Below are 21695 nucleotides of genomic sequence, written 5' to 3'. Positions count from 1 at the left end.
CATTGGATGTTCTTTCCTGCTTTGTCAAAGATGAGTTGGCCATACGTTTGTGGGTCTAGTTCTGGGGTTTCTATTCTATTCCATTGGTCTATGTGTCTGTTTTTGTGCCAATACCATGCTGTCTTGATGATGACAGCTTTGTAGTAGAGGCTAAAGTCTGGGATTGTGATGCCTCCTGCTTTGGTCTTCTTCTTCAAAATTACTTTGGCTATTCGGGGCCTTTTGTGGTTCCATATGAATTTTAGAATTGCTTGTTCTAGTTTCAAGAAATGCTGGTGCAATTTTGATTGGGATTGCATTGAATGTGTAGATAGCTTTGGGTAGTATTGACATTTTGACAACATTTATTCTTCCAATCCATGAGCAGGGAATGTCTTTCCATTTCTTTATATCTTCTTCAATTTCCTTCATAAGCTTTCTATAGTTTTTAGCATACAGATCTTTTACATCTTTGGTTAGATTTATTCCTAGGTATTTTATGCTCCTTGGTACAATTGTGAATGGGATCAGTTTCTTCATTTGTCTTTCTGTTGCTTCATTGTTAGTGTATAAGAATGCAACTGATTTCTGTACATTAATTTTGTATCCTGAAACTTTGCTGAATTCATGTATCAGTTCTAGCAGACTTTTGGTGGAGTCTATCGGATTTTCCAAGTATAATATCATGTCATCTGCAAAAAGCGAAAGCTTGACTTCATCTTTGCCAATTTGGATGCCTTTGATTTCCTTTTGTTGTCTGATTGCTGATGCTAGAACTTCCAGCACTATGGTAAACAACAGCAGTGAGAGTGGGCATCCCTGGCGTGTTCCTGATCTCAGGAAAAAGCTCTCAGTTTTTCCCCATTGAGGATGATGTTAGCTGTGGGCTTTTCATAAATGGCTTTTATGATGTGTAAGTATGTTCCTTCTATCCCGACTTTCTCAAGGGTTTTTATTAAGAAAAGGTGCTGAACTTTGTCAAAGGCCTTTTCTGCATCGATTGACAGGATCATATGGTTCTTATCTTTTCTTTTATTAATGTGATGTATCACGTTGATTGATTTGCGAATGTTGAACCAGCCCTGCATCCCAGGAATGAATCCCACTTGATCATGGTAAATAATTCTTTTTATATGCTGTTGAATTCGATTTGCTAGTATCTTATTGAGAATTTTTGCATCCATATTCATCAGGGATATTGGCCTGTAGTTCTCTTTTTTTACTGGGTCTCTGTCTGGTTTAGGAATCAAAGTAATACTGGCTTCATAGAATGAGTCTGGAAGTTTTCCTTCCCTTTCTATGTTTTGGAATAGCTTGAGAAGGATAGGTATTATCTGTGCTTTAAATGTCTGGTAGAACTCCCCTGGGAAGCCATCTGGTCCTGGACTCTTATTTGTTGGGAGATTTTTGATAACCGATTCAATTTCTTCGCTGGTTATGGGTCTGTTCAAGCTTTCTATTTCCTCCTGATTGAGCTTTGGAAGAGTGTGGGTGTTCAGGAATTTGTCCATTTCTTCCAGGTTGTCCAATTTGTTGGCATATAATTTTTCATAGTATTCCCTGATAATTGTTTGTATCTCTGAGGGATTGGTTGTAATCATTCCATTTTCATTCATGATTTTATCTATTTGGGTCATCTCCCTTTTCTTTTTGAGAAGCCTGGCTAGAGGTTTGTCAATTTTGTTTATTTTTTCAAAAAACCAACTCTTGGTTTCGTTGATCTGCTCTACAGTTTTTTTAGATTCCATATTGTTTATTTCTGCTCTGATCTTTATTATTTCTCTTCTTCTGCTGGGTTTAGGCTGCCTTTGCTGTTCTGCTTCTATTTCCTTTAGGTGTGCTGTTAGATTTTGTATTTGGGATTTTTCTTGTTTCTTGAGATAGGCCTGGATTGCAATGTATTTTCCTCTCAGGACTGCCTTCGCTGCATCCCAAAGCGTTTGGATTGTTGTATTTTCATTTTCGTTTGTTTCCATATATTTTTTAATTTCTTCTCTAATTGCCTGGTGACCCACTCATTCGTTAGTAGGGTGTTCTTTAACCTCCATGCTTTTGGAGGTTTTCCAGACTTTTTCCTGTGGTTGATCTCAAGCTTCATAGCATTGTGGCCTGAAAGTATGCATGGTATGATTTCAATTCTTGTATACTTATGAAGGGCTGTTTTTTGACCTGGTATGTGACCTGGTATTCAATCTTGGAGAATGTGACCTGGTATTGTATCTTGGAGAATGTTCCATGTGCACTCGAGAAGAAAGTATGTTCTGTTGCTTTGGGATGCAGAGTTCTAAATATATCTGTCAAGTCCATCTGATCCAATGTGTCATTCAGGGCCCTTGTTTCTTTATTGACCATGTGTCTAGATGATCTATCGATTTCTGTAAGTGGAGTGTTAAAGTCCCCTGCAATTACCACATTCTTATCAATAAGGTTGCTTATGTTTGTGAGTAATTGTTTTATATATTTGAGGGCTCTGGTATTTGGCGCATAGACATTTATAATTGTTAGCTCTTCCTGATGGATAGACCCTGTGATTATTATATAATGCCCTTCTTCATCTCTTGTTACAGCCTTTAATTTAAAGTCTAGTTTGTCTGATATAAGTGTGGCTACTCCAGCTTTCTTTTGGCTTCCAGTAGCATGATAAATAGTTCTCCATCCCCTCACTCTCAATCTAAAGGTGTCCTCAGGTCTAAAATGAGTCTCTTGTAGACAGCAAATAGATGGGTCTTGTTTTTTTATCCATTCTGATACCCTATGTCTTCTGGTTGGCGCATTTAGTCCATTTACATTCAGTGTTATTATAGAAAGATATGGGTTTAGAGTCATTGTGATGTCCGTAGGTTTCATGCTTGTAGCGATGTCTCTGGTACTTTGTCTCACAGGGTCCCCCTTAGGATCTCTTGTAGGGCTGGTTTAGTGGTGACTAATTCCTTCAGTTTTTGTTTGTTTGGGAAGACCTTTATCTCTCCTTCTATTCTAAATGACAGGCTTGCTGGATAAAGGATTCTCGGCTGCATATTTTTTCTGTTCAATACATTGAAGATCTCGTGCCAATCCTTTCTGGCCTGCCAAGTTTCAAAACAGAGATCAGTCAGGAGTCTTATAGGTCTCCCTTTATATGTTAGGGCATGTTTACCCCTTGCTGCTTTCAGAATTTTCTCTTTATCCTTGTATTTTGCCAGTTTCACTATGATATGTCGTGCAGAAGATTGATTCAAGTTACGTCTGAAGGGAGTTCTCTGTGCCTCTTGGATTTCATTGCCTTTTTCCTTCCCCAGTTCAGGGAAGTTCTCAGCTATTATTTCTTCAAGTATGCCTTCAGCACCTTTCCCTCTCTCTTCCTCCTCTGGGATACCAATTATGCGTATATTATTTCTTTTTAGTGTATCACTTAGATCTCTAATTTTCCCCTCATACTCCTGGATTTTTTTATCTCTCTTTTTCTCAGCTTCCTCTTTTTCCATAACTTTATCTTCTAGTTCACCTATTCTCTCCTCTGCCTCTTCAATCCGAGCCGTTGTTGTTTCCATTTTATTTTGCATTTTGTTTAAAGAGTTTTTCAGCTCCTCCTGACTGTTCCTTAGTCCCTTGATCTCTGTAGCAAGAGATTCTCTGCTGTCCTCTATACTGTTTTCAAGCCCAGCGATTAATTTTATGACTATTATTCTAAACTCACTTTCTGTTATATTATTTAAATCCTTTTTGATCGAGTTCATTGGCTGTTGTTATTCCTGGAGATTCTTCTGAGGGGAATTCTTCTGTTTGGTCATTTTGGATAGTCCCTGGAGTGGTGAGGACCTGCAGGGCACTTCCCCTGTGCTGTGGTGTATAACTGGAGTTGGTGGGCGGGGCCGCAGTCAGACCTGATGTCTGCCCCCAGCCCACTGCTTGGGCCAGAGTCAGACTGGTGTGTGCCTTCTCTTCCCCTCTCCTAGGGGAGGGATTCACTGTGGGGTGGCGTGGCCCATCTGGGCTACTTGCACACTGCCAGGCTTGTGGTGCTGGGGATCTGGCGTATTAGCTGGGGTGGGTAGGCAAGGTGCACGGGGGCAGGAGGGGCAGGCTTAGTTCGCTTCTCCTTAGGTGATCCACCTCAGGAGGGGCCCTGTGGCAGGTGGAGGGAGTCAGACCCTCTGCTGGAGGGGTGGCTCTGCAGAAGCACAGAGTTGGGTGTTTGCGCCCAGAGAGCAAGTTCCCTGGCAGGAACTGGTTCCCTTTGGGATTTTGGCTGGGGGATGGGCGAGGGAGATGGCGCTGCTGAGCGCCTTTTTTCCCCGCCAAACTGAGCTCTGTCGACCGGGGGCTCAGCAACTCTCCCTCCCTTTGTCCTCCAGCCTTCCTGCTTTCCGAGCAGAGCTGTTAACTTATGACCTCCCAGATGCTAAGTCCCGCTTGCTGTCGGAACACACTCCGTCCGGCCCCTCCGCTTTTGCAAGCCAGACTCGGGGGCTCTGCTTGGCCCGTGGACCGCCTCTCCACCCCGGCTCCCTTCCACCAGTCCATGGAGCGCGCACTGCCTTGCCGCCCTTCCTACCCACTTCCATGGGCCTCTTGTCTGCGCTTGGCTCCAGAGACTTCGTTCTGCTAGTCTTCTGGTGGTTTTCTGGGTTAGTTAGGCAGGTGTAGGTGGAATCTAAGTGATCAGCAGGATGCGCGGTGAGCCCAGCATCCTCCTACTCCGCCATCTTCCAATTTCCCCTCTCCCAAGAGCAAACTTTAAATAAGATTTATCAAAGAAGAGTCTGACAACAAATTGTATTTTAATCCAAAATTTATAATTTTCTTTAGGAGTGACATATGATCTTGGACTTACAGAAAATACATGTTTCTTTTTTTTTTTTTTTTTTTTTTTTAAATTTTTTTTTTTTCAACGTTTATTTATTTTTGGGACAGAGAGAAACAGAGCATGAACGGGGGAGGGGGCAGAGAGAGAGGGAGACACAGAATCGGAAACAGGCTCCAGGCTCTGAGCCATCAGCCCAGAGCCTGACGCGGGGCTCAAACTCACAGACCGCGAGATCGTGACCTGGCTGAAGTCAGACGCTTAACCGACTGCGCCACCCAGGCGCCCCGAAAATACATGTTTCAAGTAAAGAGTATAAATTGTTCAAGACAAGGAAGAGGGACATACCCAGCCTCCTTCCTTTTTCCGTAGTCTCCTTTAGAAAAGACTACACCTACCAGTTTCGTAAAATCCAGATGAAAACTACTTAAACACTCGGTTTTCAGTAAGATTAGCAATCAAGTGTTTTTAATGGCTCCCCACTGTCAGGTAAATCGAGGGCTCTTTATTGACGCTGCTTCCCACAGTTCCATAAAATCTGACCATTCCTTATCTCTAATAGTGATAATAGTTCAGACTCATTGATCATTTGCAATGTATGTATCAGGCGCTGTGCTCATTGTTTTACTTTTCTCAACTCAAATATTAATTCCAAGAACTCTACATGGTAAATAGTGATAGTCTTCCAGGTTACAAATGTGTAAACTGAAGTTTGGGAAGATTGAGTAACCTTAGAGACTCAAAGTTGTAAGTGACAGAGACAGTATACAAACTCAGGTCTGACTGATTTCAGAATCCTTCTCTTAAGCCCTATACTGTGTTGTCTACCATCCGACACCTCTGGAAAGCAGACACTTCATTTAATTCCCCCCTATTGTTAGGTGCTACTTTCTGTCTTCCTTACTCCCCCAGGGAGATTCAACCTCACCTGCTCTGATCTATTCATCCCAAGTCATTAACCATCACTGAGCTTTCTACAGTTCTCTGTAAATGTGTAAGTAATTTTTTTTTTCCTGAAATACATTTGTCTTGTGTTGTTCTTAGTAAGGACTGATTTACTATATACTCTCAAAGAACTTTTATTTTTTTCCAATTGGTTTGTCTTCTGTTTAAACTAAGTAAGATTACTGACAGTTTAGCACATGCCATTGTTTAAATAAGTAGACACGAGAAGAAAAGTAGAAACTTGGGAAAACTCAAGCTAAAATATGAAGTTGGCAAAATTTGACCCATACGTTTTTGGAAAGGTTTCCTTATCTGTCCACTTCTCTTTTCATTAGACAAATCAATTGTTGGAAGGGTCTTTTTTTTAAGAGCTTTGGTCACCTCGGTGTAACCTTTTCCAGAAATATATATCTGTGATTAGCATTCTGTTGTTTGGTGGAAGGCCATTAAAAACTCCTATTATAATTGTGGATTTAACTTTTTCTCCTTGCAGTTTTATCTTTTGCTTTGTGTATTTTGAAGCTTTGTTATTAGATGTAGAAACATCTAGGCTTATCTTGTCATTCTGATTTATTTACTCCATATCATTATGAAATAGCCCTTTTTTTATTCCTAATAGTATATCTGCTCTAGAATCTTCTTTGCTTTATAGTGATAGAGTCCTTCCAGCTTTATTTCACTGGTGTTGACATGGTAAATCTTTTTATATTTTTTTAACCCATTGTAGCTGTATTTTAAAGTTTGTTTTTATAACCAACATATAATTGGAGCTCACTTTTTAATCCAAACTGATACTCTCTAACTTTCAATTCCAGTGTTTTTTTTAACCATTTATATTTAATTTGATTAATGATGTATTTAGACTTTAGTTGTTATCTTGCTGTTTGTTTTGTCACTGTCCCATCTATTTTACCTTCCTGTTTTACTTTTTTCTACCTTCTTTTGGATTGAGTAGATGTAATGATTTCCTTTTACCTTCTTTGTTATCCTATTAGCTAAACCACTTTGTTTTATTAGAATAATGGTTGCCATATTGTCCACTTCTTATCACAATCTGCCTTCAATTGTTATCTACCAGTTGAGTATTGAATAAGACCTTTCAACATATTTCTCCTTCTTGGATTTTTTGCTATTGTTGACAAACATTTTATGTATAATTTGTTATAAATTGCCCCAAACATAGCTACTTTTTTTGCTTAAATGGTCTATGTACATTTCAACACTAAGAAATATGTCTTATTTATCCTGTAGTTACTATTTTTGGTGTTTGCTCTTTTGTGTAATCACACATTTCTATCTGGTATTATTTTCCTTTTGCCCAGGGATATTCTTTAACATTTCTTATCCTGTGGGTGTGCTGAGAAATTCTTTCAGTGTTTCATGTTTTAAAATATCTTTATTTCACCTCATTTGAAAAGATATTTTCACAAAGTATAAAATTTTATTCCGAGAAGTTTTTAATTTTCTTCCATAAATTTAAATGTGCTGCTCCCCTGTATTCTCACTTGTATTGTTTCCAAGAAGAATTCTTTTGCCATCCTACTCTTTGTTCTGTGCAGGAATATGTCATTTCCCTTGAGATGCTTTTAAAAATTCCACTTTTTTGACTGATTTTTAAAAATTTGATAATAACAAGCATTGGGATAGTTTTCTTCATGTTATTTGCACTTGAGATGTTGGGAGATCTGTGGGTTTTCAGGAAATTTGGAAATTTCCACCCATTATATTTTCAAATATTCCCTCCTCCTTCTTCAGAGACTCTAACTGCATAATTGTCCAGTTGACAATCATCTCTTATCTACTTTTTGAGCACAGAAGATACAGTTATAACTGTCTTAATGTACTTTTCTGCCAACTCTAGCCTCTGTATTGGTTCTGTATTGGTCTTGATTGATTATTTTCCTCATTTTAGTTCGTGCTTTCTTGATAATCTTTGATCTTAATCTTTGATTGCATGTCAGATGTTATTAATTTTTTCCTTGTTGCTGAATATTTTTGTATTTCTATAAATTTCTTTAAATTTGGTTCTGAAATGCAGTTAAGTTACTTAAGGTCAGATTTATGTTTGTAGCTCTTGCTTTTATGATTCGTTAGGCAAATCCAAAGTAATGCTCAATCCACAGCAAATTATTCTCTACTGAGGCAAGATTTCCATGAATTCTATACTCAGTGTCCTGTGGGTTTGTTCCATTTTGTTGGTGAGAACAGACACTCTTCCTGACCCTATATGCATGCCAGGCACTGATGCCATTAATTCTTTCAGGTGGCCCTTTTCTTGGCTTGGAGTAGTTTTTTCATGTACATGTGCTGCAATTCAGTATGCTGAAAATTTGACGGGATCTCTCTGTAGCTCTCTGTTTTTTTTTCCCCCCTCTGTGCAGCCTTGTGCACTCAGCATTTGCTAAGCCAAATCTATGGCTAGATGTCATTAAACAAAATCTCCTCTAGTTTTCTGTGTTCCTTAGACACATGTTAACTTGGCTGACTTCCTTAACACAACAAATCTGTACCCACCCCCTTCTATCTTAACTTTTCCTATATGCTTCTAACGCATCTTGTGTCCACCCCTATTGGGAAACTCAAAACTATCTTGTGAAAATACCTCTTCCCTTGTCTGTATCTCCTGAAGGGAAAATTATTGATTTGACAACTTTATATCCTTGTTATATAGTAGTAGTTGACAATATTTGTTGTTGGGTGAGTAAGACAGAATTTTCACTCATTTCTATAACTCAGAGTTAAAGGTGCATCCCTGGAAACTGGGGGGCTAACGAAAGAGAGTTATACCTGGAAGTTTCAAACAAAATTCCAATAATGAGAGTAAAGTGTCAGATGTGAGTAAATGAACAAATTTCCTCTCCTAGGCTATTCAGGTTTTACATACCAGTCATATCAAATATTAAATATAATATAGAGTATTTTAGGGCACCTGAATGGCTCAGTCAGTTAAGCATCCGACTTAGGCTCAGGTCATGATCTCAGGGTTTGTGGGTTCAAGCCCCTCATTGGGCTCTGTGCTGACAGCTCAGGTCCTGGAGCCTGCTTTGGGCTCTGTGTCTCCCTCTCTCTCTCTGCCCCTCCCCAACTCATGCTCTGTCTTTCTCTTTCTCAAGAAATGAATAAACACTTAAAAAAATTAAATATATATATATATATATATATATATACACACATACATATAATAGAGTATTTTATGTTCTGTAGTAACAGAGTAAAGAAAAAAACAATCTCTCTGCTCTTTACTTATGTAGCCATATTCTCTCTTTGACACAGTTGAACTTCATTTTATGTGGGCCCTTAAATTGTGTAGAACAATTTCCAAAAGGTCTTTGCTCACAAGGCAAGCTTTCACTGGAAGACTAGATTATTATGTATATGGGGGCTGAGGAAGTGTGAGTAGGAGGAAAAGTAGTAACGGAGATTTTAAAAGCCTCTCTCTGTCTTCTGACCATGCCTGTCCCTTAAGGTTTAGACACTCTACTATTTATCAACTCCAGAGAATTGTTGATCCTTTTTTGTTTAAAACACATGGGCCACAATTTTAATTCTTGAAATTTTCTGTTTTTTTTTAAAGCCTGTGAAGCATTTGTCAAAAATTGAATTCAGATTGGCTCCACTATTGCCCCTGTGGCTGCTTCTAGTTCTGTGAAACTCTTGTTCATTGGGCTTAGAATATTCTCTCTTTGAAAGGTTGGTCTTGCCTCCTTCTTCAGATACTTAGCCCAGGTGTGGTTATCTGGCCACCATCTCACAGAAGTATGTTCCCTTTCAGGAACAATGTTAATGACCATTAAAGGTTGTACCCTCACTTCATGGGTGGGCAGTATTCTAGTACAGCATTATAACCTCACTTGATAGCTATGTGGTTTTTGCCATTCCTGGGAAATATCTTCTAGACTTGATTTGGAAAACGAAAACAAATTGAATGGGTATAGATTTCAGACAGTTTAAAATAATTTAGTTAAGAGAGACTAATCTTCAAATATATTCTCAATTCAGGATTAAATGCCAAACTTCAAGATGCTTATTTGATTGTGGCTGCTTCTCAATTTGTTCAATATCAATGGGTGTGCTTAATGGCAAATTCTGAAGTAGAAATCCCAACAGGTAATGAGTAACATCCAATTTGCATGTAAGCCAATTGTTTTAGAGAAAAGATTAATTAAAAGAAGTGGTAGGTTAATTTAAATCAAGCAAAGCCAAGCAACCATCTTCCCTGAGTTTAAATCCTGACCTATCTTTATCCTCCTGGATACAATATAGAAATCTGCATTGGATAAATACCTCCACCAGGAAAAAAAAAAGAGTTAAGAATCACTCATTAGAGCTTTGAACTGAATCTTTCCCAATAATAGATATTCTTAAATCAAACAAGCTCATTTCACCCAGTATATTTAATAGTATCAATTTGCATGAATAAGACTAAGCATGTTTCACAAGTGAGAGGACTGTGGGCAGTAGGGAGAGGAAAGTGCACCCCATAACCTCTTCTCCCTTCACCCTCATTCATAAATCACACGTTCTGCCATTTATGTTTTCACAGACACATAAATGATTGCAGTTATGTAGCCACAGTGGTCCCAAAAAGCACTGGGCAGGACATTTCTGTAGTGATTGTGACAAGCTTTGATAAATAAGCCAGTTGACAACTAACTTTATCTTGGAGAAGAGAAGAACACCCATGGAAATAGTGCTTAACCCTCTCTATCCAGAAAGCCACCTGTGCACCCAAGACAAAGTTTAATAAGGAGACTTACAGGTAGAAAAGATATTACTTATTTATAGTACCCTTTCTGTTTTTCTTCTTTGTCCATAGAGACTGAAAGAATTAAAGCAACGGGAATTTGCTCGAAATGTAGCTTCCAAGTCATGGAAAGATGAGAAGAAACAAGAAAAAGCACTTAAACGGCTTCACCAGCTGGCTGAGTTAAGGCAACAGTCTGAATGGTAAGAATTAGAGGTATCTCAGATGGTTCAAAACTCTCTTCCAAAAAAAAGTCTATTCAATCATTGGGGAAATGTCAAGATAAATTTACTTGATTTACTGTCACACGGAAGCAAATTATAATTAATCAAAAGACATGTTTGAGGGCAAATGTTTTAATAGTTAAAGGCTAATAAATTAGTTACTTTGGTATCTGACTTTTTTCCTTCCCAATGTTGTTAATTTTATGTGCTATTTCATGAAATGATCTAAGAATGATTTTCATGTACTAGCACTTATTCTATCCAGCTGATTTAAATGGGCCCATAGAGCTTTTTAGTAATTATTTTAAGTTTTGTAATAATGTTTATTTTGTTTATTTTTTTGTAATAATAATTTTAAAAACCTTAAGTAACAGTGCATCTTTCTGGGGAGGAAATAAATCTTCTCTGCATTTCCCTGTACACACCTGAACCTAGAATAAATGACACTTATCATTGTCTGGATGACAAAAAACAAAAAAAATGATGTAGTGAATGCAGTTAAATTTACCACACCCTGCTATTTAAATTGATAATTATAACATACATTATACTAATACATTCTTGTAGCTGAAAAATAGCTGTTTTTCATGAGCTTGGAACTGCTGAATGTTTCCAAGTGAGGAGATTGTTACCTGGAACTCAATTAAGTTTGCACATTGTGATTTGTGTTCATATGAATCGTAATGTAAAACACCTAATGTAGCTAATTAATGCAGTTGGCAGCAACCTAGTGAATTGTGAAATTTATAGCTCTGTGCCACAATTTAAACCCCTGTTGTTGAAATGAAAAACAAAATGCAATAAATTTGAGAATGAATGACTCAAATAATTGAGTACCATAATATATTAGACCTCAAATTTGATTCTAAGGAAACATTTGTTTTAAGGATCAATTTATGAGTAAAAACACAGTATTTACCTTACACATATTTAGGTATTTGTACCACTATCTTAGAATAATTTAATTAACTCAAGAAAATACATAGAAGATAATCCTATTAAAAATAAGTGAGAAATTTGGTATAAGGAAACAATGAAGTTTGGAAAAACATGTATCCAGAGGTGAGGTTAATATAAAAATGTATGCCCTCAGCTCCTACACAGTCATAGAAATGGGACACACATCTGGTACTGAGCTTTCCACTGGCCAATACAATGAGGATCTTATGCTATTCGAACACAGTGTCAATAAGATATCAAACTGTCCTTGTCAAAATAGGACTGAGAAGGAAAGGTCTAATGATAATTATGGTAGCATGTAGGGAAAAAAATGTGGGGAATATGTTAATTCTTGAGTGATTTATTATGAGATTATTATGAGAATATAAAAGAGGGGGCAAATCTTACTGTAGAGAGACAACCTTTAGATAGGTCCTTTCAGCCCATGCAACAAAAAATCTTAGGAGCCTTAATAAACATATATCCTTTTTTATTATTGGAAAGTTGTCATGCTTCTACATTTCTTTATTTTCCTGTGGGAGATATAGTGATGGTGATGATGATGATGCTTCTGTTTAAAAATTCTGAGTTTGCCATGCTACCTGTTAAGTGTTTTCCAAATTAAAACAAATGAAAAATTCTACTCGATTAAGGTTGAGCTGAAAATCATATTAACTAAACAAACACAAACTCAAGCTCATTCCTTATAGGATAGACAGACTTTCTAGGTTTTGTTTGTTTGTTTGTTTGTTTTTCCCTCATATTGTTAGGGAAATGATAGGTGTTAAGCTTTCCACATGAAAAACATGGAACTAGGAAAATTATTACATTTTTTTGCTGTTACCTGTCCTCTGCGCTCCAGATAATTGTTCTTTTTGCTTAGGCAGGCTCATGGCCTAAGGGAAGTCACTTAATAGAATTATTTAATATTTTCATTTTGGCAGCTTACTTGAAAAATGAAAGTAAGAAATAAAATGAAAAAGAAAAAAATTATCTGTATTCCTCTCCTAAACAACCTTTCTCTGTCCATGATTCTCATAACAAGGTCTTCTCAGTAGGATGGGCACATAACAAGAAAATTCTCCTATGATTTCTATGGAGAAGAGAGGAGAATTTACTAGTGGTAAGAATATTGCAGTTGGACTGATGAAAAAAAAAATGATGGCAGAAAACTATTGATGAATCTTATAAAGGACAGTCAACTTTGGCCATTTCTTGGGAAATTCAGCCCAACCTGGTTCCTTAGCAAGCCCAGTTACTGCATGGGGGTGAAGAGTCATTCGGTTTGTAAACTTCTACATGTATAAATCTAAGTATAGTGCATACTGATATGGACATTTTTTCCAAATTTAAAAAAGTATAAGATCACTGATTCTGAGAATATAAGAGATGGATCATGTTATATCATTTAAAGAAAATATGCATCAAACATATTTGATATGTTTTGTTTCCTGGTTGGAAAGTATTCTTTTACAAGAAGATAATTAAATAGTGCATGTTTTTATTTGTCAAGAATTAGAATTTGGGGAGACCTATTAGAATGGACAATCTTTTAATAAGTATGAAAGGGCTAACTTTATAGTCACTTTTTTATTATAAATAAAAATAATTTAGGTAGACAATAGAAATAAATTAAAGAAAGTTCTAGAGAAAACAGTGAAATTGTAAGTAAGGATATAACTATAAAAATTAAACTTTAATTATGTTAAAAAGCATAAAGTAGTATTAAAATAATAGAATTGAAAACCACAAAGATAGAAAATTGGGATTTTTCCAAAATAACAAAAATTAACTAGATTTATGATAAGGGAACTTAAAGTTTAGAAAGCAATGAGATAAACAGTTTAAAGCATAAACCCTAGAGGTAGAAAAGATTAATAATGAGGATAAAATGCTACAACTTGTGAAAAAATATAATCATAAATGTAGATTGGATTATTCAGTAAGAACAAAAATTAAGGACAAGAAGAGCAAAATATAATATAAAAACAATAAGAGCAAAGGTGATTAAAAATATGGAAAGAATATAAAAGGGAGAAGCTTGCACATTAGAGAGATAAATTGTCACATAAAACAACCATACAGAAAAGAACATTTAGACTAACATAAATCAAAGCAAGAAAATACACAAAACAGTGCCAGGATAATAAGAAAAAAATATTATTGAGGAAAAAATATAAGTAGATAATATAAAAATGGTAACATATCTGTGTCATAATGGAATCATGAGAAGCAGAATGCTAATATCCATACACCAGGCTTTTGAAATAATTTCTAAGTGCAGATAATATCAGATTAATTGACGTTCCTAGAGAAGGTAACTTAACAGAAGTATAGCTCCTACTTACTCAAAAGTGTGGCTACTAAATATGGAAAAGAAACTCTTTGACACTGAGGCAAAATTCTGGGCTGCAGATCTTTCTGCTCCCTTACCCTTCTATCCCCAGACTGCAGGCATTTTAAAAGACTAATAACTACAGTTAACCTCTCTGCTTTCTATTTTCCTTTCTGTTTGAAAGAAATACTGAATAAGCCATACACTATCTTAGTGTGTTCCTTTCCATTCCTCATATCAAAATGCCTCAACAACCTCTCTAAAGAACATAAAAAAAAAAATGATTCACAAAAAGAAGATTAATGTAATGAGTAAGAAGAAAGTTTCATTATGGAACAGTTAATGAAAATTTTCTGAATTTATTTTCCACAAGATTCAAGGGACCAGTATAATTCTAAATTTGTTTATGAAGAAGGAACAATCTGAAATTGTTAAAAAGTGAATGGTGGCTGAAACTATGACAAGTTAAAATCCATATGAGCATAGTAAATGAAATATTGGATATTGTAAAAAATTGAAAGAGTAAAACAGAAATTAAAAACAAGAAATTCCTTCTGAACTAGAGAAACAAACTAAAGACACTAAAGTATTGAGATAAATAATAAGACCTAAGAGATATATTCAGGAAAGCCAACACATTTAACATATAAATTCCAGCATAAAAAGCTAAGACAGAGAAGAAGCAATAATCAGAGAAATCAGAGAAGAAAATACAACTGAGCTAAAGAAATTGAATTGAAAGTGCCCAACAGTACCAGTGAAAATTAACCCAAGAAATCAATCTGTAACTCTGGTCTGGTAAAAACGTCATATATATATGTCATCTAATATATGAGTATATATATATATATATATATATATATGTATATATATAATCTAAAATAACAATATATTGTGGATAGTACTTACAATAAAAATGTAAGTTGTAAATATTATAAATATATATAAATGAAAAAGAAAATTACAAATCACACAAGTGCACAACAGATTCCTTTCAAAAATGAATAAAAGGAGGATTAGTAAGTATTTTTCTGTGATATTAAACATGTAAAGACAATGAAACAAAGTACCATAAAACCTTGGATTGCAAGCAGCTTGTTCTACAAGTATTCCGCAAGACAAGCAAACATTTCTAATAAATTTTAACTTGATAAACAAGCAGTGTCTTTCAATAGGAGTAGTACCTGATGCCAACTGTCACATGATAACAACTGAGCCAATCGTTCTTAAAATTCGCTTTGATATACAATTGCTTTGGATTACAAGCATGTTTTCATAATGAATTATTATTGCAAACCAAGGCTTTATATATATGAGATATGGTGGACAAGAGGAAAGGGATTCCAGAGTTCTGTGCTGATTGGCCAAATCAGTCATAGGTGAAGGCAACAAGAAAGAACTTCTCGGAAAAGAGCTCAGAAAACATACCTCTCCATTAGAAGTTAAGCTACTTATGGAAAAGATACCAGTTTATTAGTATTCTTTACTCAAGTAACAAATGAATGAATACAATAAAATTAAAATCTAAACTAGAAAGAAGCAAACAGACACATATTCAAGCATGTGGATAAAGAAAAGGAGAAGGAAAAGAAAGCCATCTCAAAGCAAAAGATCAGATAAATGATGTGTTTTCTGTTGCCTTCCACCACCCCACCTCCGCCCAAACCTTGTTTTGTAGTAGAGGTTTTAAGGTAAACATAGAAGAGACAATTTTAATCTAAAGAGTTTCATCTCTTCGGTGTATTGCTATTTCTAGTTCTCAGATTGAATCACAAATTAAGCTCAGCAGAATGAATAGTCTTTACAAAAGCTGTTAAAAGGTAAAACAAATGTATGCAGGAAAGGTAGAAAGAAAGTATTTGGGTGAGGAAGATGCAAAAAAAAAGATTTCAAATAATTGAGATACTGAGATGGCTTGTAAATGTGTGTTACTTTTTTATGCATTTGTTATAATTGGTCAAAATGGTGATGTCATGGAGAAAGAAATAGTCACACTTTTCCAAAGTAAGCAAACATGAAGAAATTTTAAAACCGAGGCAACAAAAATTATGAAATGGTAGCACTTATACAAAAAATGACATTAAATATATATTTTTACACTTTGGAAGTGACTTTTAATTCCATTTTATTTCTTATTTAATGGGAGGTCACTGATTGAAAAACTCCTTGTGAAAGAATGTTAAGTCTATATTTCCAAAAAAATTGATAGGTTCTGCAGGACATATATTGGGATGTAAATTCAGTACTTTATTTTCTTTTGCAGCACTAGCATAGATATCCACCTCTTATTGCTTCTTGCTAATTTCAAAAGAGCACATTTAAGTGATGCATTTTAGAAATGGCCTCTATGAAACATAGATATACTGAGTTATATAAACACAGTGAAATGGTGATATTCCAATAGACATAGTTTGTAGATAGCATAACTCATCATAGAAACACTAAGAAATGTTCACATATACATGAGATTTCAAATCTAAGGTCTTAATCATTTAAATATTTATTGTGTCTACAGTGTTTCTGGAAATGGACCAGCATACAAAGCTCCCAGGGTAGCCATAGAAAAGCAACTCCAGCAAGGAATTTTCCCAGTTAAGAATGGCAGAAAGGTATCGTGCATGAAGAGCACTCTTCTCCTTAAAGGAAAGAATCTCCCCAGAAGCATTTCTGATAAACAGCGGTCCACCATGCAAAATCGACACCAGTTACCAATGGACAGACGTTATTTATTCGGAAATCGGGTACCACAGACATCTTCAGACCTCAGCAATGCAAATCACAGGACAGGAGTATCATTTTCTTTTTCCAAAAAAGTACATCTAAAATTAGAGTCTTCAGCATCAGTTTTTAGTGAGAACACAGAAGAAACACACGATTGTAACAAGTCCCCCAGCTATAAAGCAAAAGAAACTGCAGAGAAATGTAAGTGCCGCAGGTTTGCAAGTGAGGACGTACCTCTTACTAAGGAAAAAGATATAAACATCACACCAAGCCATCTGGAGCATGTTTTACACAATACCTTTTCCATCAGCTCTCAAATCGTGCAAGACAAAAATGACTCTATTGATGAAACACTGGAAGATTCGATTGGCATTCATGCTTCATTCTCTAAATCTAATATTCATCTTTCAGATGTGGCTTTTACTCCTTGCAGCAGAGAAAAAGAAATTCGAGGTACACCGAAGAACACTTCAGAAAACTGCATTAATCACTCATGCCAAGCAAATGCTTCCTCCAGCTCACCAAACATTTATAGGCACAGTGATGCCAGGATATTTGAATGTCTGGATGAGTTTCCATCACTGGAGCCAAGTAAGCAAAACAGTACAGTGCATCTGAATCCCAACTCCAGAATGGAGAAGAGAGAAAAATCTTTAGATGAAACAGAAAGAGTTGGCAAAAATGCAACAAGGCTTGTAAGAGAAGCATGTCCACATGACGTGAAGTCTAAACCATTGCCTTTTCTCCATGTACAAAGTAAGGATGGCCACACCACTCTCCAGTGGCCCACGGAACTTCTGCTCTTTACAAAAACGGAGCCCTGTATCTCTTATGGTTGCAACCCATTATATTTTGATTTTAAACTTTCTCGGAACACAAAGAGTGACCATGATTCAGAGGACTTAAAAAGAGAATTGATTAAGGAGCCCTCAGAAATGAAGACTACAATAGAGAGCCAAGTCTCAGGTTTAATCAAAGACCAACAGAAATTGATCCAAGAAAATGATCAATCTCTGAAACCAAAGATGATGATAGCTAATCCAGATTGGGAAAGTTTCCGGAGAAAATGTAATTCGGGCTACAGTGATTCTGAGTCAAATATGAGTAAAGATAATTTTAGTGCAAGTGATTTGGAAATGAAAAATCCTGAAGTGCCTGCTTTCCTTGATATCTCTCTAAAGAAATGTGTAGAAAACAATGATAATAGTGATAATGGACTTAAGGAACCTTCAAGGACCCATTGGCAAAGCTGCCAAAGGGTAGTTCTAAATGATGTAAATGAGGGCCTATCTTTTTCTCCTTACATCTCTAGGACTAAAGAACCAAAACTGATCCCTTGCGATCCTCATTCAGATTTTGAAGATGCAAATCAATTTACCTGGAATTCTAGTCCTTACCCAGTGAGGGGTCATAGTGATCATGGGAAGGACTTTAGTGTAATTGTGAATAGGAACCACATCAGCATGACCAGCAGGGTTTCTAGATGTAGAAACCAAACTTATAAGAGAAATTCTCCAAAGTTGTCTCTGAATCGAACTTCTAGCCCTTCAGACACATACCCTGGCAGCACAGCCAGCTTGAGAGCTGCTTGTTCAGTTCATAAGTCCAGCGACAAGGGCAGAGGCAATTTGCTGTACTTTTGTAAAAGAGAACACAACCCAGTTGAAAGGCACAAAGGGAGACATCAAAACCCGAACTGCCTCTGCGTGTCTGAGGAGTTAGCAAAGAGCACCTGCCTGCCATCTGAAATACAGAGAGACCGCAACTACAGATTGTGGGAATCATTTAAGAATGAAAAATCCTCAAAACATAGATACATTCGGTGCAGAGAAAGATATAAACTGGGCAAAAATCAACAGCAGTTTTCAGGGCCCAAATCCAGGAGAATCGCCCATTGTGATTCTAGCTCACAGGTTTCCTGTTCCGGAAATAGTGAAGAAGCACCAAACTGCCAGGGACCTCAGCACAGCAGATTGGGCTCTTACTCAAGAGAGAGAATTTATTGCTTAAGTAAAAGCGAGAGAAGTCAAGAGTCGTTGGACAGCCCTCGTATTTGTGACCTAGGAAAAGTAAAATCTGTGCAGTATAACTCTGGGAATATCAGCTGCCTTCTAAGAAATTGTTCTACCAGCACTTTAGAAAGCACAGAGTTGGCCATTACAGGAGAGAGGACACCCCTGACAGCCAAAAGCCTTTTAGAAATAGCGCAAGCCAAGAGGTGTCAGGAACAATCAACTAATTTTGAGGTCTCTTCAAAGAATTGTGAAAATGAATCAGAGGCTCATTCACAAATTCAATGCACAATTCAATTCACGCCACTGGGCTGTAACAGACCCGCACTGCCTTTGTCTGAAAAAACACAGAACACAAGTAAACAGAGAATTGATAAAGGCAGTACAATTCAAAGAACTATTGAGAAAGACAAAGTCAAAAGTTCACAGACAAACAATTTTCATGTTTTAGTAGATCCTGATTGCGATAACCATCTTTCTAAAGGTATAATTCATGTAGTAGCAGATTCACAGTCACCAAACATGAAAAAGAACCCAACAACAAAAGAACCAGTAAAACCTTTAATTAGCGAAGTCCAACATTGTATTCAAAGCCGTGACCCACTACCAAATGATTTCCCTGGTGCTTTTCCATCTAATAGATATACTGGTGTTACTGATTCCACAGAGACCAAAGAGGACCAAATAAATCCTGACTTACAGGATGTAAGCATGCATATGAATCACGTAGAGGGGAATATAAACTCTTACTCTGACAGAACTTTGCAGAAGCATGACAAAGTAGAAGATGAATTAGAAGTGTGCCATAAATCTAGCTCTCCCCCCTTAATTCAGCAGCCAATAACATTTTCTCCTGATGAAATAGATAAATATAAGCTCTTACAGCTACAAGCCCAGCAGCACGTGCAGAAACAGCTCCTCTCAAAGCATCTTCGAGTTGTGCCTGCCTCGGGGCCCACTGCCTTCTCTCCGGCCTCGGCGGTCCAGACGGTACCAGTTCACCAGCGCACCTCCATCACCACCATCCACCACACCTTCCTGCAGCATTTTGCTGTTTCTGCCTCCATAAATTCCCATGGTGGTCCCCTCCCTATAGCTCACCTACATCCTCTTTCCCAGCCACATTTTACACCGTTCACGTTGTCACCTCTGACTCCGACCATCATCCCCGCACACCCCACTTTCTTAGCTGGTCACCCGCTGCATTTGGTCACTGCTGCCCCCTTCCACCCACCGCACCTCGCGCTGCAGCCCCTGCCCTCGGCCGCATTGATCCCTGCATTGTTTGGCCCTCACTTAAACCCAGCCACGGCTTCTATCATCCACTTGAATCCTTTAATCCAACCAGTGTTTCAAGGTCAAGATCTTTGCCACCATTCTTGCTCCAGTCAGATGCAGCAGTTAAACGGAGTGAAAGAGGCCTTAAATGTACCAACGCACTTGAACTGATATGTGTCGAAGCCCCTCTTGTGGATAAATAAAACAAATTGTCACTACCTACAAAATGATATATTTAAAGTGGTATGACTATTGTAAGATTTAAAATATTGGTGCCAACTCAAAATGTGACTAGTACATACATGTAAGAACTGAATTGCCAATACTAAAATAGGAGCATTTTAAGAGTATCTTTTAACTTGCATAAATAACAGAGCAAATTGAAAATAACTTTCTGGACGGTAGAGGGAAAAGCATGAAGAGTCTGTTTGGAGGAGTTCTCATATAATGTTATAAAATGATAACAGAAAACGTTCAGGCAAATCATTGATATTACAAAACAATCAAATGGAACGTAATATTGTATGTTCTAGGGGGTGTTGAGCAAGTGAGTGAATTGCACATTTGGTTTGTATGCATCAGACAATACTAAAATATCAGAGAAATAATTCCTATGGTTAACTGTTGTCTAGGCTTTCAATCAATATAATCTGTTTCAATCAAAATAATTTATATTTTCATAAGAAATGATTGATTCAAGTTGGAAGCTACTCTTCAGTGAAAAACAATCTTCACACACATTGTATTGTGGAGTTTCTGGAGAAACCGGGTTATCTTCATTTCATACACATCTGTGTTAAGAAAATTTTGTAACTGTAAGAGTCACCAATATCTAAAATTAAGAATGTTTAATAATTTTTGTATAAGAAAACATATATAAGCTAGCATTAATATTTGATAATGAAAAATAAAAAAAATAAAACATACTCAAGATTTTAAATATATTGGTTAATATTTCAAATACTACAGGGACTAAAATATTAAGTTTTCTTTATTCTTCTACTCAGAAATCTTACTGGGTTCAGCCAATAGTATGTGTAAGTAGAGAGGTAAAGGTTTGGAAATGTCAGAATTTTTACATCATAGTTATTGAGAAAATCTTATAAATAATTTTGTGCATTTTACTCAATTGTAGTAGATATATCAGTAAAACACATTGAATGGTGATGAGTAAAATCACCATTAATGTAATTTGGCAAATGATCTTAAATATTTTTAACTTATTCAAAATGTTTTCTTGGTCCACAGAATCTGCATTTCTTGCATCACTATTCTAAATGGCCCCTCAGTTAAATTTATTATTTTATATTCTTAAAATGAAAGACAAACTCATGTGACTGCACGTTTCACATAAACATGGGTTTCAGAGAAAATCAACTAAGCGGAAATGGAGTGATCAGCCATCTACTGTGTGTATGATGACATCAGCTCTTCTGTTACATGAGATGGGCAATGGGCATCTTCTTCAGCTTGGGCTTCACAGGAAAGAGAGCTATCCTCATTGAAGGCATATTGTGTGTCTATTATGTAGAGTCAGGCTAAGCACCTGGTCTACATTATTCCATTTAATCTTCACAAAGGTATTTTGAGACTAATATTATCATTCCTCCCTTACAGAGGAGGAAAATGAAGTTGAGAGGATAAATTCTTAATACTTGGTAAATAGTAGGAAAGGATATCTTTGATACTGGTAATAGAGACAGACAGACAGACAGAGACAGAGAAAGGAGATAAT

The 21695-nt window shown here is 36.6% G+C and overlaps 1 protein-coding gene across 2 annotated transcripts in view; it reads left to right on the top strand.

The window, feature by feature from the left end:
- ZNF804B (zinc finger protein 804B) overlaps positions 1–20190 on the top strand; it is a 521035-nt gene extending 500845 nt beyond the window's left edge. For both annotated transcript variants that reach the window (XM_025929720.2, XM_086696692.1), the window contains 2 exons: positions 10524–10654; positions 16465–20190. In XM_025929720.2, the coding sequence (XP_025785505.1) occupies positions 10524–10654; positions 16465–20131 (3798 nt within the window). In that variant the 3' untranslated portion in view covers positions 20132–20190. The remainder of the gene's footprint in view (positions 1–10523; positions 10655–16464) is intronic.
- Positions 20191–21695: the final 1505 nt, after the last annotated feature.

The sequence above is a fragment of the Puma concolor genome, chromosome A2, assembly GCF_028749965.1.
Source record: "Puma concolor isolate L17-30 chromosome A2, mPumCon1.1.hap2, whole genome shotgun sequence".
NCBI classification, from domain to species: domain Eukaryota; kingdom Metazoa; phylum Chordata; class Mammalia; order Carnivora; family Felidae; genus Puma; species Puma concolor.
This window is presented reverse-complemented; position numbering and strand designations above follow the sequence as displayed.